Consider the following 26,919-nt stretch of genomic DNA (forward strand, 5'->3'; position numbering starts at 1 on the left):
TGTGGCAAGATTAAAGGTTAATATACAGAAGTCATTTCGTTTCTTCTGTACTAACAATGAAAAAGTTGAAGTTAAAATTAAAAGAAACATAATATTTATATTAGAATCAAAATGAATGAAATAGGTGTAAGTCTATCAAAATATGACAAGATCTATATGAGGAGAACTACAAAACTCTGATGGACTAAATCAAACAAGAACTAAATAAATGGAGGGATATTCCATGTTCATGTATAGGAAGACAGTACTGTCAAGATGTGAATTCTTCCCAGCTTGATCTATAGATGCAATGTAATCACAGCTTAAATCCCCACAAGTTGTTTTGTGGGCATTGACAAACTGATTCTGAAGTGTAAAGGCATGGCAGAAGACACAGAATAGCTAACACAATATTGAAGGAGAAGAACACAGTTAGAGGACTGACACTACCTAACCTCAAGATTTACTATAAAGCTACAGTAATCTGGCAGTGTAATATTGGTGAAAGAACAGACAAATAGATCAATTGACCAAAAAAGACAGCCCAGAAATAGACCCACATAATTAAATCAACTGATCTTTGACAAAGCAATAAGACAACTCAATGGAGAATACATGGTCATTTACCAATTGGTGCTGGAACAACTGTGTGTTCACATGCAACAAAAAATTAATCTAGACACACCCTTCACCAAAATTAACTCTAAATGGAATATAGATCTAAATGTAAAGCACAAAAATATATAAGTCCTATAAGATAACATAGAGGAAAACCTAGATGATCTTGAATATGTTGATGACATGTGTTTTTAAGCATAACTCCAAAGACAATATTCATGAAAGAAATTATTGATATGCTGGGTTTCATTAAAATAAAAATCTTCTGACCAGGCATGGTGGCTCACACCTGTAATCCCAGCGCTTTGGGAGGCCAAGGCAGACAGATCACCTGAGGCCAGGAGTTCGAAACTAGCCTGGCCAACCTGGCGAAACCCCGTCTTGACTAAAAATACAAAAATTAGCTGGACATGGTGGTAGGTGCCTGGAATCCCGGCTGCTCGGGAGGCTGAAGCAGGAGAATCGCTTGAACCTGGGAGGGGGAGGTTGCAGTGAGCAGAGATTGTGCCACTGCACTGCAGCCTGGGAGAGAGAGCAAGACTCTGTCTCAAACAAACAAACAAACAAAACAAAACAAAACAAAACAAACTTCTGCTCAGTGAAAAATAATGTCAAAAGAATGAGAAGTCAAGCCACAGACTGGGAGAAAATATTTGTAATAGACGCATTTGAGAAAATACAGTTATCCAAAATATACAAAGAACACTTAAAATTCAACAATAAGAAAACAACGAACCAGATTTTAAAAAATGAGCCAAAGACTTTAACAGCCACCTCATCAAAGAAGAGAAACAGATGGCAGATAAGCATATGAAAAGGTACTTTATGTCAGGAGGGAAATGCAGATTAAAACAACAATGAGGTACCACTACACATCTATTAGAATAGCCAAAATTCATAACACTGACAACATCAAATTCTGATGAGGGTCTGGAGCAAAGGAGCTCTCATTCATTGCTGGTGGGAATGCAAAATGATTTGATCACTTTAGAATCATGTGGCAGTTTCTTATAAAACTACAAATATTCTTACCATATGATCCAACAACTCCACTCCTTGGTGTTAACCCAAAGGAGTTGAAAACGTATATTTCCACAAAAACCTGCACATGGATGTTTACAGCAGCTTTATTCATAATTACCCAAACTGGGAAGTAACCAAAATATCCTTCAGTAGGTGAATTATAAACTTTGGTACATACAGACAGTGATATATTATTTAGTACTAAAAAGGTATGAATATCAAGCCATGAAAATACATGGGGGAACCTTGAATGCATATTACTAACTGAAGGAAGCCATAATGAAAAAGCTATGTACTGTGTGATTCCAGCTGTCTGATATTCTGGAAAAGACAAAACTATGGAGATGGTAAAGAAATCAGTGATAGCGAGGAGGGTTGGGTGAGATGAGAGAGAATGAATAGGTGGAGCACAGAAAATTTTTAGGAGGGTGAAAATACTCTGTATGATACTATAATAATGCAAACATGTCATTATACATTGTCCAAACCCATAGAATGGGTTTGGACAAGAGTGAACTCTTGGCAAGAGTGAACTCTGATGTAACTCTGTGGACTTTGTCTGATGATGCTGTGTCAATGTAAGTTCATTAGATATACCATATATATATATGTCATATATATAACAGCTGCTACTACTACTACATGACTACATGACTACTATAGTATACACAGTAGTAGTCATGGTCTTTTATACATACATATGTATTAGTCACGGTAGTTTCATGCATGCACTTTTACTTGCAGCAAGTACTACAGTCTTCATAGGGATGAAACAGAAGTTTCAAAAAATTTATTAATAATAGGCCATCTTTCTTTCCACTAACATTGACTAAATTACATTAGGTGCTAGGCAATGCTGCACCAAATGATAAGAAACTAAAGATGAATAATAATTAGCATGTTCTCCCACTGAGTGAGGTAAGAGAAGTGGGACAAGAGAAGAGAATGATATAAATGAACATCTATCTGACACAGTCCAACAGGAACTGAGTAGTGGTTGGTGTAGCACACTTGAATACCAAGAGAAAACAGTGATTCTGTCTCTGAGATCATTAAGGATGATATGGTTGAGGTTAGCTCTGAGTTAAACCTTGAGAAGTAGATAGGAGATGTACAGTCAGACGTCTAGGATGGCACTACAAGAAGGACCAACATAAGGAAAAGAATGGAAATCTAAAAGTACATGTGGTATGTGGTAGCCAGTATATATAAGAGCTTCAGGCCGGGCTCAGTGGCTCACGCTTGTAATTCCAGCACTTTGGGAGGCCGAGGCAGGCGGATCATGAGGTCAGGAGATCGAGACCATGCTGGCTAACACGGTGAAACCCTGTCTCTACTAAAAAATACAAAAAAATTAGCCAGGCGTGGTGGTGGGCACCTGTAGTCCCATCTACTTGGGAGGCTGAGGCAGGAGAATGGTGTGAACCCGGGAACCAGAGCTCACAGTGAGCCAAGATAGTGCCACTGCACTCCAGCCTGGGTGACAGAGCAAGACTCTGTCTCAAAAAAATTAAAAGAGGTTCAGTTTGGTATGTCAAAATAAGGGGCAGCAAGGTGATTTGGAGCCAGATTATAAAGAGCCAATACTACCCCATCATCAGCCCTTAACATGCATTAATGGTCGGGAGGCTGTGTATCATCCCATTGGTTCCTGCTCACTTGTTCTTTCCTCTAATTTTATGATTTCTTAGGCAGTTTCATCTGGTGGTCTAGCTTAGATGATATACAGCGCTATAGTAAACTAATTCATTGGCCAATATCATAGAAATAAGGTTAGCCTCTGAGAATGAATATAATAAAAACTGACACACATTGAATAAAATTCACCATCTATAAAAGTAAACCAACACATTTTCTATGAAGGTTGTATAAGGAGCACAGAAAAATCATTCAAAGTATAAATATTATAGTCAAACAGATCAAGCTTTGTATCTACTCTTACTGGTCATGCCACTGTGAGTAGTTATTTAACTTCCTGAAGGATTCTTTTTCTGTCTGTAAAGTGGGGCTAATAATTTCTATGCTGTGTTCTAAGGATTAGAGATAAGTCATGTGAAATTCTAAAGATAGTGCTCAGCATATGCAAATACACAGCATGTAATGGTTCTTACTGTGGTATTCAGTAAAAGTGGCATCAGTTAGCTTTTCCTACATAACAAAACATCTCAAATTTAGGATTGAAAATGACTATTAATTTAGTTCATGATTGTGGATGTTAGCAATTTGCTTAACTGGGCTATGCTGCATGGTTCTTCTGGTCTTACCTGGTCTTACTCCATCTGTGGTCAAGTTCCAAGTAGGCTAGGGGCTGGCTAATCTAGGTCAGCCTCAGCTGGATGACTTGTCTTTGTGTCATGTGGTCTGTCATCCTTCACTAGCCTACACTGGCTTGTCTACTTGGCTTGGTAGGATTTCAATAGAGGAAGCAGAAAAGCACCAGGCCCCCTCAAGCTTTGGTTTAACTCTGGCACAACATCACCTCTACCATGTTCTGTTGATTAAAACAAGTCACAAAATCAGTCCTCACCCAAAGTTTGGGTAAATGCTCCCACTTGATGAGAGTCCTTCCGAACGGGCATGGAAACAGGGAGATAACAGTGTTTTCAAACCATCTACCACGAGACGGTTGAAGACATAAAATCAACTAGAATCTCTAATGTAAATTGAAAGGATAGGAAATCAATATGGTATAGTCTTGATGTAGTAGAGAGGAACTTGGAATCAAAAGATCTGAGCTTAATCCCTGCCTTCGCTATTGATTAACTTGACCCTGGTAAAGTAATTTAAATTATCTGTGCCACATTATTATCAGTATAAGATTCCTAAAATTCAAGATTGTTGTGGGGGATAAATGAGATAATGTATGTGAAAATCTGTACTAAACTGTAAATATAGAAACAAATATAATAGATAATTATTTTTGATACAAAATGTAATTTATAAATTATAAAGGGATCTAGAACCCCTTACCTTTTACCATCTATGTGTCCTTCTTATTCTGTCTCTAGAAGGTAGAAAGTACAATATATATTAAAATATATATTTTAAAAATATATAAAATATTAAACAAATAACACATAACAAATATCATAGCAAAAAAATGCAAAGGATACTGAGAAATATCAGAAGAGGGGTGCCAAAGGAAGTCAGTGGAGCAATGGGGCACAGGAGAGGTATCCCAGAAGGCAATGTCTACATGAGAAGCACGAATTTACTAGAGAAAATGATTGAAAATTCAAATCCAAATGCTTAGCTGATTAGAAACCATTGTTTAGTCCCTTGCCTGCATAAACCAGGTTCCTATTTAGGTATCTTGCTTCATTTTCTGTGAAATACAACCATTTGTTTCTCCCTAAGACAGTCAAATTGAACTACCTGAGATTTCCTAAACACAGCGTATTCCTTAAATACATCATCCTTTGCTTTTGCTCCTGCTGCTCACTCTACCTGGAGCACTCTACTTCCTTGGATTTTTAAATCAATTTCCAATACAGACATACCTCATTTTATTGCAATATTGTATGTTTTTTTACAAATTGAAGGTTGTGGCAATCCTGCTTCTAACAAGTCTATTGGTGCCACTTTTCCAACCGCATGCACTCACTTCATGTTTCTGTGTTCATATTTTGGTCATTCTTGCAATATTTCAAATTTCTTCATTATTGTTACACCTGTGATTTGGGATCAAACCTGCAATGTCTTCGAGGTATACCTCTAAATGTCCATGGGTGATTTCATAATCGGTCAAGTGTTCTTGTTGTATGGTACCTTCCCTGATTCACACAGCTACAAATGATTACCCTTTCTTTTGCTCTTATTTTATCTTGGTTAGTGTTATTTTTTGCATCAATTTTCATGTTTCCTTTACTATGTCATATGCTTTGACCATTCCTTATACATTTAGACAAAAGGAACAGAAATATGATCAAGAGAATTCAGCATGCAAATTACACTCAGGAAGCAAAGTAATTCAGTGTGGTCAAAGCAAAAGTTGCACTGTGGTCTTGTATAGCCTATTATTTTATCCTGAAATTGGATTTGAAGCCAAAGTGTGATATGAGGAGGTTTGTCTCTTTAGAATAATTTGGCACATAACATAGGCTGAAATCAGATATGGGACAACTAATAAGGAAACTTCTGCAGTAATCCAGGGAAGAAATGGTGAGGATCTTAATACAGTCACAATGAGGAACCTGGAGATATTTGAGAAATAAACTAGAGCAGTACTTCTCAAACTTCCCTGTACTTTAGAACCACCTAGAGAGCCTTGAAAAACTCTGATGCCTGCACCTCACTCCATACAAGGTAGCTCAGAATCCTTGGGATTGTTATCATTTTTTAACTCACTAGATAATTTCAATGCTCAGCCAAGTTTGAAAACCGGTACTTGGTAAATCACTGGATATGGGTGACAAAGATAGGATATTCCTGGTTTTCTAATCTGGGACAAAAGAGTGAAACATAAACATATTTAGTGTGGATAAATAAGCAAATTTAGAGTGGAGAAATTTAAGTTTGGTTTTGAACAAATGGAAATTAGGTGCTAACAGGTAGTCATATATGCAATTCTTACACTTAGGAAAAATATGCAGTTTAGAGGTATACACTTTTGGGATTTTCTGCATGTATTAATAGATATTATTCATAATCATTGTGAATATGATGTCTAGTGAATGCATGTGAAATGAAACTAAAAGAGGACCGTGAGTGGACCCAGGGAGCATCAATATGTGAAAAATTGGCAGAGGTAGAAAAAGGAACACCAAAAAAGAAAAAAAAAGAAAAGAAAAGTAAGTGGTATCTCTGAAGCTCAGTTAGAAGAGGGATTCAAGAAGCTGAAGGTGGTTAGTAGTCTTAAATGCTGAAGAGAGTTTAGTACAGATCTGGGCTGAAAACTATCTAATATATTTGGTGAGGTCACTGTTAACCTTGGGGAGATCAATTCCTAAACACATTGGGGAGAGAAACTAAATAAAAACATATGAAGTGATCAAAAGGGGAGGAAAAAGCAAGTTACTGTAGCTCCTGGACTGGTACAGTGGTTGTTTCCTGTTGTGTTGGAAAACATCTCTGATTTTTTATAGAAAATCTTGTATATTGTTTAACTTTAAATATGACTTTTCTAGATTTGAAGTAGTTTTGTAAATAAGACATTTGTCAGCCCCCAAATAAACCAAAAAATGAATTTTTAAATAATTTTAAAAGACAGCTTGTAAGCATACTAGTCTCATTTATGACCATTAAATAAGCAATGAGCAAATAAAATTTGAAAAGCTTATTCATTTCACCTTAAATGTCTTATGGTTAATGTGTATATTTCAGGAATATTGCACGAATCTCACTTTCACTATATTTGAACTAAGACATAAAGGACATCTAAAATTTGAATGTTGAATGGTTAATTAACATTTAATAAACTTATTTTCTTTGTTTAAATGTCTTTGAAAATCAAATGTCTCATGCTGTTTTTCCTCATCAATATAATCCCAGTAGTCTTAGCAATGATATTGTTAAAGTGTTTGACAAAACCTGATGTGGCTACTTGTAATTTATAGTTGCTCACCCCTGTCGCTTTGCACTTTTTCCCTACTAAAAAATTTAGATTGTCTTGAAGCTGAATTGTTGACTGGATTTCCTATGTAGTTCACGGTATGGTTACAGAATACCAAAACAGCATTGTCAATGTGTTTTAAAAAGCATAGACTTGAAGTCAATGGGAATTTGACAAGACAGCCTGCTTGTTATTGTAAGCCATTGCAAGTTTTATGTTGTTCTCCACCTTAATTTTTAATGTGTAAGCTTTAATGACATTCAGTTTTTAAAAGCTACTTAATAAAATAATTTTATTTATTCCCTAAGGAAATGGAATTGTCAAAACAAAAAAAAAAAGGTGACCATTAAATTTGATTCCTTTATTTAAAAATTCAAAGGATGACAATGGAAGCCATATAGCACTAGCACTACTTTTTTTTTTTTTTTTTGCCAAGCAGGCATCTACCCATTGTTTTTCACCTTTGAGATACCTTTCAGAGAGAAAGAAATATGCAAAATTTCATTAGTAAATTGTTATACTTTGCATTTTATATGCTTCAAAATGTTAATGTCTCATAGAAATTAGATGTTTACAAAAAAATATGTACATTTTCTTAAATTGTATTAATTAGTCAAAATGAAAGTCAAAACTATTAAATACTCCAATTTAAAAGTGTTTTCTACAAAGCAGAATTCACTAAAAGAATGACTTTTCAGGAGCACATCAAATTTTAATGACTGAAGCACTAAAAAGCATCTTGATAAGATGGATCTCAACTCTGAGACAATCTATAAAACCCAATTTTATGTTTTCAGTAATATAAAAAGGACTGTAATCTGTGTTCCAATTTTGTAAATCATCCTCTCCTTTTTACTAGTCATATTGTCATAAATATTATCAACACTGATTAAATACATCTGCCTTTTTGACCTAGTAATCATACCATTTTCTTAGTAAATTTGTTTTCCCTTTCTTTTCTTTCTTCCTTTTTTTTTTTTTTTTTTCTTTTTTTTTTCAAAGACGAAATCTCATTCTGTCTCCCAGGCTGTAGTACAGAGGTACAATCATAGCTCACTGAAGCCTCCAAACTCCTGGCTCAAGCCATCCTCTTGCCTCAGCCTCCTGAGTAGCTGGGATTACAGGCATATGAGCCGCCATGCTTGACCCATTTTTAGAGACTATTTCATACTTTCATCTCTTCCTCATAGTCACAAACCCGTTACTAGTTCTCTTCACCCTCAGCAAGAGACCTTACATCCTAGTTCATATTGAAAATGTAGACACCAGGAAGAATGATTTTACTTTTTCCACATCGAATTTAGAAACCTAAATGTATCCATAGTTATTTTTTTCTCTCTACTCGTTTTTTATCCTGTTAAATAGAAACAATGCCTGTGCCTCTCTTAAAGGCCACTTTCTGCACTTGTACTCTCGATTCATCATCCCCTCTTCCCTTTTCAAGAGCTTCTTTCTCTTTCTCAAGTCATTTTCACCAGTGTAAAAACATACTCAAATATAGTCCATTAAGAAAAAATCATTAGTCCTCCCATGACCTTGTACAGGCTGCCCTCATTTGTCTTTCAGCTAGCCCAAGAAAACGTTTAGAGAGATTTGTGTATTGCCTCTACTTCTTCATATTCTATTCACTCAACTCATTCCAGCCTGACTTTTGTCCCTGTCACTTCCCTGAAACCCCTCTTAGAAAGGTTATGAATGATTTTTCTCTCTTCAAATCCAGTGGACACTTTTCTGCTCTTTGACGCAGACTTTCAGAAGCATTCATCACGGTTGATTGTTCCTTACTTTTTGGAACACTTCCTTCTCTTGGCACGACATCACACTCTCTTGTGCCCCCAGGTCAGTCCTAGGGCCTTTCTTTTTCCCTGTATTATTTTCTTCCTTTTGTGAAGTCATCTAGCCTGGTGACTTCAAATACCATCATATTTTGAAGTCTCTAAAACTTGCACCTTTATCCTTGACCTCTTTAGTGAATTCTCCACTCATGTATCCAGTGGCACAATTGATGTCTTCACTAATGCTCTGCTTACTTAGACGTATTAAATGTAAAATATTGTAATTGGACCTCTTCAATATTGCCCTGCTACTTTCTTCATTAGACTTTATTCTATCTCAGTAAATTATTTACATTCCACAGTTCAGTAGTTCAAGCCAAGTATCTCAGATCATTCTTAATTTCTACTTTTCTCTGTCTCTCTAAATCTGAGCATTCGCCAACTAGAACCTCAGAGCTATCCACTTCTCTATATTTCCATGGATAGCATGAAAGCCACATTATTTCTACATAATCAGACTCCTTGCTTTCACCCTTAACCCCCTTATCCCATTCCGTATAGTAAGAAGCATCTTTTGAAAATGTACATCAGATTATTTTATCACCCTCCTTTAAACCTTTCTGCGGCCTGCCATTACACTTACAATAAAACCTAATCTCCCACAGGGTTCAGAGCTCCCAGAGATCTGGCTATTGCCTGCTTCTCTCATTTTCTTTCATACTATTCCTGTCCTCTCATGAATCTACAACCACAAAAGCCTTCTTTTTTCCCCTTGAACATACCATGCTCATTCCCAACTCAATCTTTGCACCTGTAGTTACTTCTACATACCTGGCTGCTTTTACTCACTTCTGCATTTTATTTTATGTGAGGTGCCATCTCATCTCTCAGTTTTCAACTTAGGGAGCTTTTTACTGAATATGTATCTGATATGCACATATGTATTCTGGTGATTCTCTGTCATGCTCTCCTCCTCTATTACTGCCTTCCTAACAATAATATTGTAAATAGGTCTAACAATTGGAACTGGAAATGGTCCAATTAATATATCTTTTCTTTTTTAATCATTATGACATTTTCCTCCCTAAAATGTAAGCTTCAGGAGGGCAGGGACTTTTTCTGTCTTGTTCATTCACTTCTGAGTTAGAACAGCTATTGGCATATAGTGGGGCTCAAGAAATATTGGTTAGAAGTTGAATGCACGAAGATGCTAAGTCAATTTCTTAAGCTCCATTTTGTGTGCCATTTAATTCCTCTTATAGTAGATGCTCAATTTGCTTAGTAATCAGTTAGGTGACATTGAATCTCCCACCAGACTGTGTAACATAAAATGTAGGATGGGGGAAACAAAGTTCAAATATTATGTAGCATCTGGGTTTCACTATCTGCTCATTCAAATAATATTTTAAAATATGAGCTGTAAAAATTGAGCACTGGAAATGGCATAAATTAAGTGAAATATTGATATAGAAAAAGGTTGCTTTGATTTAAGAATATATTTCATTGGTTATTTATTTCTAATAACATTGCATGATGTCTCACGATATAAAATATCCATCATTCTGTTTTTTTCATAGGAAAAAAAATCTGTTCCCTCCTGCTTGATTAAAAATGAAATACAGCAAAACACTGAAGGGCCTTGTAATCATCAAATAGATATTAAATTGTGTCCAGTGTCCTTTTAGCGTTAATGTCTTTCAGCCTGACTGAAAAATTGCTATCTCTTTTAATAAAAAGTAAAATTATTTTTTGGTCATCTTTATTTCTCAGCAATAGAATGCTACCACGTATTTTCACAAACCATCCTCTGGTTTTAGATAAGGATATTTAAAATCCTTAGACCATTTCACATTTTTAAAATAAATATGAAGTTATTTTTTCCTGAAATTTAATTGATTTAAAAAATTGCTTTGAAACATGACAGTTATAGCTTAGCATGTAGTAATTGTCAAGACTTTTAAATCATAAAGCAAGAATGTAAAAATAGAATTTCCTTAAGCTAAAATGTGGTATTTATTAATTTAAATACACAGATATGTTAGTGAGGCAGCTGGCCTTGAAAGTGGCTGCAAAGGGGATCTCTCTCCAACTCGTGTGTTTGTCTACTTTCCTCTGTCTCTGCTTTTTTTCCCAGTGTAGTAAGCTTTGGGGTGGGAAAGTGGTTGAGGAGTCAGTGATCACCAGCAGCTGTGAACAAACTTCGTTCCAGTTTAGTGACCAACGAAAAAAAAAAAAAAAAGCTTTAGCTTTCCCAGTTCCACTGAAGCAGAGTACCCAATTCCTGTGATTAGTGCAAGTGGGGATACTTTCTCTTTTTTAGGGGGCAAGAAGGTAGAGTCTGCTTTCAACGGATAGGGAAAGGAGAACAGGATAGTGCTTGGCTGCTCAGAGCATACAATGAAAACCTCCGCTTACCATAATATATCTCTCCCATCTGTGGTCACCCCTCCTCAGTCAGAGGCTGCCCACCAGCATTCAATGGCATGATTCTCTCAATATCCTGAACAACTCTCTGGATGATATTTATTTTTCTTCATCAAGCCCAATTGTAGTGCCTCATGATTCTCAGCAACCTACAGGGCAAACAATTATCTTAACCAACCCTGGCACAGTCAATATAAATTTGAAGCGAAAAGTAGCTCTGTTAAAATTAAAATTGCCATGTAAAAGAGAGAAACAGTGTTAGTCCCTAGTTGAGAGCACATATCATATCCTACTGTCAAGGCTGGTAAACCTTGCTTCCCTTGTGTGGATTTCTTTGGTCAACCCATCTGCCTGGCTAGATTCAGCCCACCTGAAAGGTTTTTCTTGTCCTCCATGGAACCCTGAGAAGGGAGCTGGAGAGAGGAGTGCACATGCTGTGACTGCTGATTGAGCAGCCACTTCATAGTTGCATGGAAATGTGAATTAGGGGATTATTTTGTTATGCTAGGAGGTGGGGGGTTTTGTGGTTGTTGTTGTTGTTGTTTTATTTTGTTTTAAGAAAAAAATTTTCTAAAAATGTATGCTTATTGCTTATCAGTTTCACCACGGGGTAACTAGTATCTAATGGCTAATTTTTTTGTTTTTCTTCAGTCTGTATCTCTGTATCTGTCTCTGCCCTTGAAGTTCTAGCAACAAGCCTCAGGGCTCTGCTCATTCCCTAAATCCTTAGATTAACAGACTGTTTTTTACCTGACCTCTGCCTTGTGGCCACTGAAGACAATAGAATGCTGTCACCTGCCCCCAGGCATCATCCCAGTTGATTTTTTTCCTTTCAAGTAAGGTCCTTCATCTCTCTCTCTCTCTCTCTCTCTCTCTCTCTCTCTCTCTCTCTCTGTTTTGTTTTGTTTTGCAAGGGATGCCTACACCAAGAGGTGTTAGGTCTAGTCCTGGAAGATCTGGTGCCCTCTTTGATATTTCTCCCTGATCTTTTTTCTAACTGGAGAATAGGGTATAGCACCCCTGAGCAAGATCTTAGATCACTTGGATCTAAGTGGTGGAAAGCATCTCTAACTGAAACTGCATAATTACATGGTGACCCTTTTATGCTTGCAAATAAAGCTTGGAGTATGACTTTTCACTTCTTTTAGCCCCTAGAGAAAAGGCCATGGAACAAACATTCTTACATTTTTCTCCCCAATTCAGAAAAGCTGTAGTTTCACTAGATGAAAAAAGTTGAATCCTAAACTCAATGAATAATAATTTGGCATGCTTAATTTTCTCTATCCATCATTTACTTTTACTTTCTTCTCTTGGTTCCTCTCTCTAAGGAATCTATTCAAAATTCCTGTTTCTCCTGGCTTCCATATTTTGGAAAGTTGTTCAACCTTTATGTGACTGATGTTCTGCGAATTTCTCAGTGGCTTTGATTCAGACTCTCAGATCTTTTGCTTCCTTCTTTTTAATTGCTTCTCTAGTTGACTAGTCCTGTGTATTTTAATATCTGATTATTTTTTCATCACCAAGACAGATACCTTCATCAGCCCTAATCACTCTTCACTCTCTTACTCATATCATCGCCAGCAGTTTTCAATTGTTTATTTTTGCCTTCTCTAACTTATGATATCCATTTCTACTTAATCTTCTTAAAAGGGTAAGCTGACAATGCAACCCCTTGCTCCTAAACCTCTGGTGACCTCATTCATTTATTCTTTCAGTCTTTGATATGTGCCAGATACCATGCTAGTTACTGTAGATAAATGATGACTAATGCAGAGCAGCCCCAGCTTTCATGGTGTTTGTAGTCTATCTGGAAAGAAAAAAAAAAAAGAAAAACTTTAAAGACAGACTTCTCTCCCTGGTTTTTAGAACTCTCTCCAATATGGTCACAACTTTCTATCCTCCTGATGAAAACATTTATCTTTTACAGCATTTCTTTGGATTTTTCTCAACGTAAATAAAAAAGCTCTATGATGTGAGAGCATAATGGCTTTTAGAGGATTCTTAACACTAGACTCTGCAACTGTAAGCCTGGCACAAACTCTTTGTGTCTCAATCTCTTACTTTATAGAGATAGAATCTCGCTCTGTTGCCCAGGCCGGAGTGCAGTAACGCGATCATAGCTCCCTGTAACCTTGAACACCTGGAGTCAAGTGATCCTCCCATCTCAGCTTCCTAAGTGGCTGGGACTACAGGGTCAGGTCACCACACCCAGCTAATTTTTCTCTTTTTTTGTGGAGACAAGGTATTGCTATGTTTCTCAGGCTGGTAATGAATTCCTGGGCTCAAGCGATCTTCCTGCTTCTGCCTTCCGAAGTGCTGGGATTATAGGCGTGAGCCACCTCACCCAGCCTCAATTTCATAGTCTTTAAATGATAATGATAGGGAATAATTACTTACATGTCAGTATTTGCTTTGGGCTGGCAAAACCTAGTGGTTAAAAGCACAGACTCTCAGTCAGTCACACTGCCTGGCTCTGGGTCCTGGCTCTGCTCCTTATCAGCTATATGACTGTCAGGTCTCATTGCCTCGGCGTCTTCATCTGTAAAGTGGGGAGAATAACACTGGGAATGATTAAATAAGTTAATAAAGTAAAAACCATTGAAACAGTGCCAAGCACACTGTAAGAGCTGTATAAGTCTTAGCCATTTCTGTTAAATTTCTGTTATTACTTTTCTTTTCTTTTCTTTTTTGAGATGAAGTCTCGCTCTGTTGCCCAGGCTGGAGTGTAGTGGCAGCGCGATCTTGGTTCACTGCAACCTCTACCTCCTGGTTCAAGCAATTCTCCTGTCTCTGCCTCGTGAGTAGCTGGATACAGGCATATGCCACCATGCCTGGATAATTTTTGTATTTTTTAGTAGAGATGGGGTTTCACAATGTTGGCCAGGTCGGTCTCAAACTCCTGGCCTCAAGTGATCCACCCGCCTCTGCCTCCCAAAGGGTTGGGATTACAAGTGTGAGCCACCACGCCTGGCCAATTTCTGTTATTACTTTTCTTAATAAGTGGCACTATTATTCATATTTTACCAATCAGGAAACTAAATACTTTGACCAGGACCACGCATAAGTAACAGAGTCAGGGTTCTAACCTGGGCATCCTACTTTCAGAGGAGGCACTAGTAATTACTACTCTATACAGTCTCCATTATGGGATTTTGGTAATAATGTAGTTAAATAATATGTAATAAAATTTAAAACTATAATGCACTATGAATATTTAAGGTATTATGTATACTATAATGAGTTATGTTTGAAAGAAACACTAATTTTTTTCTTTCCGTCAGTTAAAACCTTTTCACTAGACCAGTAATTACAAACAGTTTTTTAATGGCATTGTATAATTAGACAATCCCTTCACATAATGCATGTATTTACATTGCTACTTTCAGAGGATGGCAAAGTCAGTAATATCATTTCTATTTTGAAAAAGAGAATGCTGAGGATCAGAAAAGTTAAGTAACTTGCCCTCGTGTTCACAGATACTAAATGAGGAAGTCTCCTAATGTAATTCCAAAGCCCCAAATGTCACCCTGTGTTTTGCTATCATACCCTGCTGTTTTCTAATGATTTATTTTTTAACAGTTTGAAAACTAATTTTATAATATAGTATACCATTATAAATTTATATAAATATTAATGTATCTTTGTGTACAACTGCATAACTACTTGAACTTATATTCTTTTTCTTTTTAAAGATTGTGATTGCTAGCATCATGTGCAGTTACAATAAAAATGACTGGATGGAACTTGCCAAAAAGTCTGAGGTAATGGTTACTTTCGTATATATTTATTTCATTTCTTCTCTCCTATTTTTATTAGTTTTAAATAAAGAGCTGCCATGAAAAATAATACAGTAGAAGTAAAATTGAATTGAAAATGTAACTTAAAACATTTCTATTATAATTTGTTTACCCTGTGTTTTCATTAAAATGATGGAAATGTAAATTTAAAAGGAATTTATTCTATAAAAGCAGTCCCTTGGATTTCACTCACTACCTAAAAATCCTTTATTCTCTGAATCCATACACTCTTTATTTGCATGTTAAGCAAACTGTATATTATGATGGATGCCATGATAAAATTTAATTCTACCTTTGAGAGTCTAACTTGATCTTACCTTGCCTTTAGGCAAACTAGTTTGACAGTAAGAGAAGAAATTTTGAATATAAAACTCTTGAATATTTAAAGTATAAAAGGTTCATTTAATACTATTCTAGTTTGAATACAGACATGCATAAAAGAGTGGGACAGAATGCTCCTGAATGGAACACTAGTCAGCAGGTTTTCCATAATATAAATTGAATCCTGCACAAATGCAAACAAGTAACCATGTGCCTCAAATTTGTATTTCAAATAGAAAAATACATACTTAAAATTATACACTTATGTCCATCATGCTGTCATGGAAAATAGTCTGGGGAGTCTTAGCTGAGGTTTCTTGAAAACCTCTCAGTAATATAGAAGACTAAATCTAACGATACGGATGAACTAATTGATACTACATTATAAAATACTGCAAAGCTGTCTATAGTGTTCAAAAATGTTGATTATACATTTTATTTGGACATTTTAAAAATGAGAAAGGAAAAAATTACTTCTGGGACTTAGAGGGGTGAAATTAAACATGATCAGTAATTGGCCTCGTGATCTTCCATGCTGGGTTCATTTGATACATGTATTTACCTAATTGACCATGAAATCTTCCACAGAGCCCATGCTTGGCTTGAGCTGTGCCAATTTTAAGCTGACTATGATGAATGGCTTTATCATGCCGCTTGCTTCTCCGCCTTTCTTTAAGAACAAAATACTTTTCAAAATTATTTTTTTCAATATTAGACATTAATTTTTAAATAGACAGGATTACTTTTTATAAGTCAAAAGCCTTTAATTATAAAAAAACTGGCTAACTTAAAGATATTTTTCACATTTCATATTTTTCTTTAATTTCAGTTTTATTTAATATCACCTTCTAATTACTCTATAGCAAAAACATAAATAAAAAGAAAGGAAGAAAGAAAAAAGAAAGAAGGGAGGAAAAGGTATGCCTTTTGTTCAATCAAAACAGTCTGCAAAATCTCCCTGTAGGAGAACAGTCTGCATAACAAGAAAGTATGATAATATCAATTAAATAAAAATCTTCACTATAGTTCTAAATCTGGACTAGCTCAGGAGATATCACATGAAGGAAGTATCCCCCAGGCCTTCACAGCTTCTGGGAGGGTAATATTAAGCAGTATGATTTCATCACAGCTCATATGGTAGGCACCCAATAACATTTTGTAGAATCAGTATTTGGTTTTGATTTTATGAATATGCTTCAAAACAGGTTAAAACAGATTTCCTTACAATGGAAAAACTGACATTAAAATCTTCAAAACCAACAAAAACATATTCAAGTCAAAGTTACTGTACTACCTAACATGTACATTTCTTTTGTGTGTGGTGACATAGGGATGTAAGAAATCAGAGACACCACACCAGCACTCTAGCATGCCAACTGTTTTAAGTTTAGCTAATGATGTGATGTGATGATGTATACTAAATCTTAAGTTTATAAAACCCTCTTTATGGCTGATTAATTCTTGAATTACACAATAGAGAGCTGAGGAAACCTGCTATCAGCTTTTTGCTACTTTATCTGAAACAGAAATGACACATATGGAGCAGTAGAACCTTAGAATGCATACCCGTTTCATGTTGTCTTCTATATTCTTCAGCCTGACTTGAATTTGTCATATTTTTGAGCACCATAAAGAAGTTTCTACTGCTTGTGTCAAATCAGTAACATTGTTAGAATCTGGTTAGTTTTCTTGGTCCACGTACCTCACCACAGGCTCTCTTGCTTTTCTGGAACCTTGGTAGTTTACTCCAATTTTATGCAAAAGAAGATTTATGAAACACCTACTATGTATAAAGTCCCTGACCAGGCAAAGCAAAGATGAACAATAGGGAGCAATCAGATATATGCCAAATTGAGCCATTGCTGAAGGTTCACAGTATTCACTTGTAAATGGATATTTAATCCAGTATAGTCCATCTTGAATCAGTTTCTTTCTTAATTTGTAATTAGTCTTGAAAATAGAGCCTGAGTCAAAGTTAATGTGAAAAAGCTTTATCAAAGTATATATAGCTCAGAGCAGTAAGACTGAGGAGAAAAGAAAAATGAGATGGGGAGAAGGGAAAACAAGCACAATATGGTGCATTCCAGAGCTGGCCACAACTTCACAAGGAAATGCAGCCAATTCCTCAGTTACATGGGACAGGGAATAGCACATCATCTCACAAGATTATAGAATCACCCATTCTCTCATCACTTTCTAGGAAAGGAAGTGGAAGGAATGAGTCTACTGGCTCCTTCAGTCTCCTGTCTCTCACCGGTCCCATTTCACTCCATAGGGAAGCTGGATTTCCTAGCATGGGGTGTGATGCTTCATCTAAACCCAGAATTGGAGGGAAAGGCCAGACCCTCCTGATCGGGCCTGGGCACTGGAGCTCCTGGAGCTCTCACTTTGACAGGCTCAGTGAAGGTTGTGACACAACCCACTCTTATCCGGAGGGAGTCTGTGAGAGTGGACAGTTACTGTAGGAGATGTGAAGATAGCAACAGGGACTCAGGTTCCCCTTTGAACTGGCGGCAAAATTCCTGGGTGACAAGTATTGCCATCAAATTTGAGGAAGCATATAATTGGCTGTGGTCCAAAATGCATCATTACCAAGTTTATTAACAATAGCTCCACTAATCTTCTTGCTTTCAACCAATCCAAATTCTTTCCATCTTTCCTACTTTCAGAACCCTTGACTTGACCATTAAGTGCTACTTGGCCCTTCCCCTGCCTGCCTCTCTCCAGTGTCACTGTGGATCTGTTTTCTGCATTCCAGATCTTACTGCCTTCTTTTCCTCCTCCAACATGTTCCCAACTCAGAGCGTTTGCTGTTCGCTTGGCCTGCAATGTTCTCTTTTCCTCAACCCTGAGCCTCCAACCACATAGGTTAAATCTCCCTGTCCTATATTCTAAGCCCCTGTCTTCAGAGACCGGTTGACCAGATAGTTAATGAAGCTTAAACTTCAGGGTATTTACTTGCATGAACCATTTCCAAGTCTCTGTACCTAACTCTGTGTTTACAATGTTTGGTTATCATTTTTTCCTTAAAGAGGGTTTTCCAAATTACTTAAGCATTAGGCTCCCCAAAATCTGGATCTACCTCTGTCTGTGCTTTCCCTCTGTAGCATATAATAAAATGATGATTAACAGTTGTGTCATTAGCCATTATTAATAGTTCCTCTGTCCTGCTTATTAGAAAGCATTACACAAATAATGTATTTGTGTAATGTAAGTAGTGAAATAATGTCCATGGGGATCGAGACCCCTGTGTGGTTGGTTCACTGCTTAAGCCTCAATTCCAAGCATAAGGCTTTCTCTACCAGCAGATATTTGTTGAATGAAGTAAAAAAGAAGTATACAGTTAGAGTATTGCCATATGACCAGCAAAAAGGAAGCCTTTACAGAATAAATGGGAAGAGTGGTATTTTATTTGGCACCCATGAACTTGAAGGATTTAAAATCCAATGATGATGATTTTAAGTCAGGTACCTGATGAGGGATTGCCAAGGTTCTGACCACCTTTGGTAGGAAGAGACAAGGAAGATCCAGCAGAAAGGCACAGGCACTAAAACCAAGTTCCCACACTATTCCTAGCAGAGCCAAAATAAAACACTAACGAGCCAGGTTCCTATCAGTTCTTTTTTTACCTGAATCTGGGCAGCAATATGTCGTGAATTTAATAGCTGTGAGAGTTAGAAATCTCAAATAGTTTGAGGTAAAAATCAGACAGAGGCACATTACAGAAATCTGTAAGACCAGTTGTATATAAGTTTCTGAACAGGGACAGTAAACAGGACAGAATGGAATCACAGGAGATAGACATGCAGCTGGAGATGAGAGATAGTAACTGACTTTATGTCCAGTGGGGCCCAAGCCAAGAGTGTTTTACCTGTCCCAGGTCTGTCTCAGAGAATTTTAAGATCCCAGAGAACTTTAACTCCAGTTTTGGATAGTTGAGACTAGAGGATAGCATTGCTACTTAGAAAGTCAACATCTGACCCCATGTATTCATTTAACGGAAGAAATTAAGAGGGATCCAATAATTGTGCCTTTCATGCCCCACTACAGTACACTGTTCTCACCCTACTTGAGCTCTGATGTCCTTCGCCAGCCCCTATCACCCATGGAAGTCTTCCCTTCCCACTTGGGCTGTGATACACCACACCATGCCACTGGCCATGTAGACGTCCTTCTGGCTCTGCTCTGCTTAGGCTGTGACATCCCACACTGGGCCCTCATGGCTGCTCCTCAAATGCTCATGTTCACCTGCATTACCTTGCCCTGACCAATGACTTCAGAGCTGTAGTGATCAGGAAGGTAAAGGAAAGAAAGGAAGAGGTAGGAAAGAAGGAGAAGAGAGGAGAAGTGTTTTGTGCCTGATTTAGTTGTGTATGTTGCACAAGGATTTGTGGTTTTGCCACCTTAGTTTCTCTGGGTGTTTTTATAAAGTGATTCAGAGAATTTTAAAAATTATACCACTGCCATATTCCAAGAATTTATCAGGATAGTTTTCCTTTCCCACCTGAGGTATAGACAATGTAGGACCAGGTGAGTTATCTTAAATCATTTTCATATCAAGGCAGAGGAAGGACAAGTCAGAGGTCTAGTTGGATGGATAAATAAGTATTTAGATAGATAGATGATTGATAGGTAGGTAGATCGACAGATAAAGTATTTAGATAGATAGTGTACACCTTTATAGTATTTACTATATTCCAGAAGTTATTTACTTACTTATTTTTTATCACTCCTCTTTAAACTTTTATATATGTTAAAGCTCTTATTTTTCTTTTCAGTTTACTTAAAACTGTAAAAAATAAACTTTCTCTTTTGGCACTTCTCATTTCCTGTATTAGCCTTGGAAACGTTTAAAAATACATCTCCCTAGAATTCTTCTGTGCAAATATCAAATTTATTTATACCTTATAACAACAACTCTGTGACTTAGTTCCACTTTTTTAATATATTATTTTTAACTTTTTTTGGAGTTCTAACTTATCACTGACTTGATTTTTTTTTTTTTTTTTGAGGAAGCTAAGGCCAAAAGTAGTGAAATAATGTATTCAAGTTCACACAATAGGATGGAGTAAAAGTGGGCTTCAAACCCATAGTTTGGCTCAGAGTCCACACTATCTATATATATATATATATACACACACACACACACACACATACACTCTACTGCATATAAGTGGATGATAAATAGATAATGTAGGAAATTAGTAACAGTGTATTTCCTCTGTCACTGCCATCACTAGGATGTTTCATTTTATAACCATTTAGGTGAGGTAGAATCAACTCTGGGTAAGTGACTAAACTAAAAAGCTTGTGACTAACAAGAATCAGAATGCATGCCCAATTTCAGTTAATTTAACATTTCATGCTAATTCAGCAATTAAGGCTTTTTGAATGGTTAGAGTTGCTTGGAAATGGAATTAACTGCCTTTTAAGGTGGTGTGCATCCTGAGACAGGAATTTTCAAGCAGAGGCCACATGAATGTTCCTGTTCTCATGGTGTCACCTTGAACAGCATTGTCTGTTTTTGAGACTTGGATGCACATTTCAAAGGCCTTTCCAGGTGTGTTTGGTGAGTGGGCATTTGTATATGTGTATAATGTTGGGGAAATTATAATAATTAGTCATTGAAAAAATTTTATATTGGACAGATGATTTTAAAATATTTTCATTTTTGCTTCAAACTTGGAAGCTGTAAGGATATCGAGCTGTTATGTTTTTCGTAACATGCTATGACAACTCCAGCCATAAAATAAGTGATTTGTAGTAAATTATAATAGTGGGCATAAATGCAGGTCCTGGACTCAAAATGCTTGGGTTAAAGACCCTACTATCAGCTATAAGCTGTGGGATGTTGGATAAATCACTTGAACTCTTTTATGTCTCACTTTTATCAATTGTAAAGTAGAAATAATGATATATCCTACCTCTTAGAGTTGCTGTGAGGATAAAGTAAGATAAAACATACAAAGGACATAGTAAAGTGTCTTGGCATATTGTAAATGCTGACTTAATGTTAGCTATTATTATGTAATATGGTAGCTAGGTGTAAGTTTGAAATAAAATATGCATAATTAAATATGTATACAATTACCTTGCAAAGCCTTATTTAATCCAAAATGATGTTGAATTGATTTGCTATTAATTGCTGCATTTCAGTTAAATAGAGAAGTCTAAAGGAAATATTTGAAGTCACCAGGAAATAATAAGAAACATGTTATAAGCATATACTTGCACTATACAGTCTTTTCGCTAAGCTGGTAATTACTGCATGGCATGGTTTTGAGACAGGTCATATTATCCACAGTTGACACTTGAGCAGCTGGAGACAAAGAAGGTTGACTGACTTGTACACATCATCCCCAATTCCTTAGCTACAGGCATAAGATTTGAACTCGGGGTTCAGCAGGCTGTGCTCATCCATGCTCACTACCAAACCATCAAAGAAAGAGAAGCATGGTTTTCAGCAATTCTCAAATAACATGAAGACTTTTAAAATCGGATTAGGAAAGCAAAGAAACCATGTTAAAAAACAGGCTCAATGATCAAATGGACTTTAACAAATGTGCAGAAGAAAAAGCAGACTCACTAATGAATAAAGATAGGCAAGAAAATAAACTGAGAAATGACTAGCTGGAGTTCCTAAGTTTGTTGAGGTCCTACTTAAAATTCATAGAGCAGGAAAAAATAGGTTAAAATCTCAAACAATCAGGAAGGAAAGAGAAAGAAGAAACAACTGTTGCCCTAAAGAAAGGTCTAGTGTACGTAGAAAGTAGTGAACCATTTTTTAAGTCTTTGCATGGGATAAACCTGTTAAAATACTGTTGTAACCAATTCAAGCTTCTAGTTGGCCTTACTGAAAAATAAACCATGGCACTGGAAAATTATAGAAGTTAGGTAAAAGAATATAAAATTTGAATCAGCTAGTTTTTTTTTTTTTTTTTTTTTTTTTTTTTGGAAATGGAGTCTCGCTCCATTGCCCAGGCTGGAGTGCAGTGCCTGATCTCAGCTCACTGCCACCTCTGCCTCCCAGGTTCAAGCGATTCTCCTGCCTCAACCTCCCGAGTAGCTGGGATTACAGGCACAGACCTCCACACCCGGCTAATCTTTTGTATTTTGGTAGAGATGGAGTTTCACCATGTTGCCCCGCTGGTCTTGAAATTCTAAGCTCAGACAGTCCTCCCGCCTGGGCCTCCTGAAGTGCTAAGATTACAGATGTGAGCTACTGCACCCGTCCACGATAATAACCATTTTTTTTTTTTTTTTTTTAGACTGAGTCTCACCCTGTCGCCCAGGCTGGAGTGCAGTGGTGCATCTCAGCTCACTGCAAGCTCCGCCTCCCGGGTTTACGCCATTCTCCTGCCTCAGCCTCCCAAATAGCTGGGACTACAGGCGCCCGCAACCACATCCAGCTAATTTTTGTATTTTTAGTAGAGATAGAGTTTCACCATATTAGCTAGGATGGTCTCGATCTCCTGACCTCATGATCCGCCTGCCTCGGCCTCCCAAAGTGCTGGGATTACAGGTGTGAACCACCATGCCTGGCCTGTAATAACTTTTAAAAGTGTTTTGTTTATTCTTCAAGTTCTTTGCAGAAGACTTCCCACAAATTCTAAGATTCTCAAAGTATTCTAAGAATACTTAGAATGAATTATGTTGTTCATTTATATAAGATCTATTTGTATACTAAGGAATTAATGATTTAAACAAGGATTCCTATCACTACTAACACAAAACTATCAATACTTCCTATTTCTTAGATAAACTATTTTAAAATATGATAATGTTGATTTTCAGTTAAAAACATTTTACATTTTGTTTATTCATTCTAGCTAGCCTACTACATTTTTCTTTGTATGCCTACTCCAAGCGTCAATTATTCAAAATTAGTAAGATTTGTGTCCATAAAAATAGAAGCTGTTTAGGAAAGAATAAATGTGATATCAAACAGATCTGAGTTACAGTCTCTACTGTGTCTCCTAATAACCAAGCTTGTCATTTAACCTCCCTATGCTTCAGTTCACTTGCCTGTAAAATTGGTATCATAATAATACAAAGATTATGAGAATTAGAGGTAACAAACATAAAGCATATAGAGCAGTGAGTGGCCCCTTATAAGCACTCAGTAAATATTTGGTGTGTGATTGTTGTTGTGGTGGTGGTTGTTATATAGACCTTAATTTGAGAGAGTTAGAATATACCTCACAAGATAGCTGTGATGCAGAAAACAGAATAGTTAACACTTGACAAATGTGAATTTTGTTATCAATGGTGAAAGCCTATTGGTATATAAATAAAGCTTTGCCTTTTCTTTCATTTTCCTTTCTTGTTTAAAGGATTCTGGAGCAGATGCCCTGGAGTTAAATTTATCGTGTCCACATGGCATGGGAGAAAGAGGAATGGGCTTGGCCTGTGGGCAGGTAAGGACCTTGACAGCTGCCACTAAGTATGTCAGTGTGACATAACAGGCCCCCGTATGGATAGTTACTATACCTTAGGCAAGGAGATGCATGGATCAGATGACTGGCTAGAGACTTCCAGGTCTGCATTGTTTAAATATTTAGTGCTTAAAAAGTGGAAAATGAGGGAAGCTGAAATTATAGCAACTGTTTAGTTTTATTGAGGAAAATATCACATTATGTGCTTGACAGGAAGTAATATCATAACAAATAGTTTTTAAAAGCGCTGAAGCAGAATTAGCTGATTTCGAATGCAGTGTTCTTTATTCATTCCTGATGCTGATCCAGTTTCCCTGGAGCAATATACTGTACAAAATGCATTGTTCGTAGTGATTTTGTAGTAAATGGGGCACAGCACAAATTGCATTTTACATTTTTTAGCATATGATCATTATTCACTAACTGTGTTTGGGGAGTTGCAAAAAGACTTTGATGCTATTTTTATTTTGGATACAATAAATGGAACCTTCATACTAAAATGCTTTCAAAAGCCTAATGAACACAATGTGAAATAACATGTTAATATATAGAAAACACTGCATCTTTATGTAACTAGTTACCATGTTGGATGTTAAGGAGCACTGTAAAAACTTAATGCTAAAAAGGTGAGTATTTTGCATCTCATAATTTAGCTTTTAAGCCCAGAAGGAAATGGTGTGAATTAAATAGTATGAAATGTAGTAATTTCTGACAGATTGTCTAGTCTTGGAAAGTTTACTTTTATCTCCATGTCTGGCACAAGGCCTTGTACTTAGTAGATGCCCAGCTTTTTTTTTTTTTTTTTCTCTCTAGTCATCAAATTGATTTGAATTAAACTCAGAGGCCCTTAATTTGGGAAGACAAACATTTCTGCTTATTCAAATGAACATAGATTGCTATGTTTGTATTAGCAGTCAGGAAGAATTTTAAAGTACTTTGTAAATATTTAACATGCAGAATAGATTTGTGACTTAAGGAGAACCCATTGTTATGTAACAACAGGAAAGGAGGGTCTAGTCAAATATTCTTCAAGTATATTCTCTGTTCCACTCACAACAGGTTGCCCAGAAGATCAGTAACTATGATATATGGTAACAGAACCAAGACTCACAACTACCCAGTATGGGGAAAATATCATGACATCGAATCATGACTTTTATGAGTCACATGATTAGATATTAACATGTTAAGATGGGTAATGTGATTACAATGAAAAGGATTCCATAAAGGACACCTGGAATGGGGGCTGAGTTAGTATTCTTTTCCCATCTCAAGTCAAGATTGTCCCTCCACTCGTTTCACAGTCTCTGAATCTCAGAACTGAAATATTTTTTAGTCACGTGGATAGAAACAGCTATGGAGGTTTTAAATCTATTGATTGCTTTGTTAGGGGAGAATGCAATTCAATATTTCTCTCTTGCCACAAATATGACAATTATTTTGAAAATGTTACCCTAGTCCCACCTGAGTTTATTTTTTGGAGTAGGCTTTTGCTATATGAGCACATCTGAATTTACTCAGCCTTTAAGTGTCTTAGGTGTATCCTTTCTAGAGAGTTATTTAGCCACAGAAAGTTTTGCACAGCCTTTGGCTGAATGAGAATGCCAAATGCTAAAACTTTGTAGTCAGAGATATCATTAAGCTTTCTGAAAACTCTTGGAAAACACGTGTTCCAAAAACCATGATATCTTGGCTAAAGAAAATTTAGGAACGTTTCCATTTCACTTATTAGTTATAATCTCTAAAACTGAAACCAATTCTTCCTATCAGCCAAGTTTAGAAATTTTCTTTTGAATGATATTCTCTTGTAAATTATATAATTGAAGAATAAAGCTAATTTAATCATTTTTGTTCCAACATATTTTAAATGATTTCTCTGCCTGAGGACACATGAATGTTCCATATTTTAAATAAAGAGAAGTTAGAATATTAGTGCATTTTTTAAAAAATGCTTTCCTGTGACTCTGACTTCCCGAAGTGAGCACAAACACACTCGGGCTTATTCGCCTTTTCCTCTAGTTCCTTTTACCCCTTCTCTGCCTCCTGTTCCCATTGCTTCTCCTTTACCTCCCTAAGTTCCAAAGTCTTGAACACTTGCCAATTGGTGGGATGGAGAATTTATACTCAGTGGTGGGGAACTGAAGAGTCATTCTAGTCCCTCTTCCCCATTGCTATGTGGTCTTGCATTTCATCTGTTGAAAACTTACTATGTGCTAAGCACAGAGCTGCATGCATGGTCAGAGCCTGATCAATATTTGCTTCAAGAATTAGACATGCTATTGGTTCCATGGCTAAAATATTTATCTGCCAGAGACACCTTCTTGTTCAGTACACATTCCTCTCTAAATACCTGATTTTTTCTCCTTTATCTCAAGCATTTTCTCACAAATATTTAATGAGTGAAAAATGCTGCCTTTGTACCTAATTTGCCTGTATGTAATCAACATTATATAGATCTAACACTGATATATATATACACATATATATAAGCTCATATATATACCTATATATGTAAAATAAGTGACTAAAAATCATGAAATTTATGAAGAGGGAAGGCCATAATCCATACTGTACAACATTATAGGTTCCATATTTATTTATGAAATTTATAGAAACAGAATCTCAAGCTGACCTTGGGAAATTGCATTGTATATTCCTTCAAATCAAAGCTTCATATCAAATCTTAAAACACTTCAGCATGGCTGAGTGTTTAAAATTAGTCTCATGTATTCATTCCATCAGCAATGTGTCACCTTGATCAAGCCACTTGCTCTCCTGAAGGATAAGTATCCATCTCTAAAATACGGGATTTGAAGTAAATGATCTCGAAATCCCCTTTAAGCTTTAATATTCTGATAATGTTAACATTAAAAATAGCAGGCTACTGTTATTTTTAAACTACCTTTAAAGAGCATTGTTAAAACAAAAACAACTAAAGAAATAAACAAGCGCCTATTATGTTGCTCTTTTTTAAAAAAAGATAAGTTCTGGGATAC

General features: G+C 36.4%; 1 protein-coding gene across 2 annotated transcripts in view; it reads left to right on the forward strand.

Moving 5' to 3' along the window:
- DPYD (dihydropyrimidine dehydrogenase) overlaps positions 1-26,919 on the forward strand; it is an 875,732-nt gene that overhangs the window by 559,928 nt on the left and 288,885 nt on the right. For both annotated transcript variants that reach the window (XM_023231016.1, XM_023231017.2), the window contains exons 15-16: positions 15,063-15,131; positions 23,822-23,905. In XM_023231016.1, coding sequence (XP_023086784.1) covers positions 15,063-15,131; positions 23,822-23,905 — 153 coding nt within the window. The remainder of the gene's footprint in view (positions 1-15,062; positions 15,132-23,821; positions 23,906-26,919) is intronic.

This window comes from Piliocolobus tephrosceles, chromosome 1 (assembly GCF_002776525.5).
Source record: "Piliocolobus tephrosceles isolate RC106 chromosome 1, ASM277652v3, whole genome shotgun sequence".
Classification (NCBI taxonomy): domain Eukaryota; kingdom Metazoa; phylum Chordata; class Mammalia; order Primates; family Cercopithecidae; genus Piliocolobus; species Piliocolobus tephrosceles.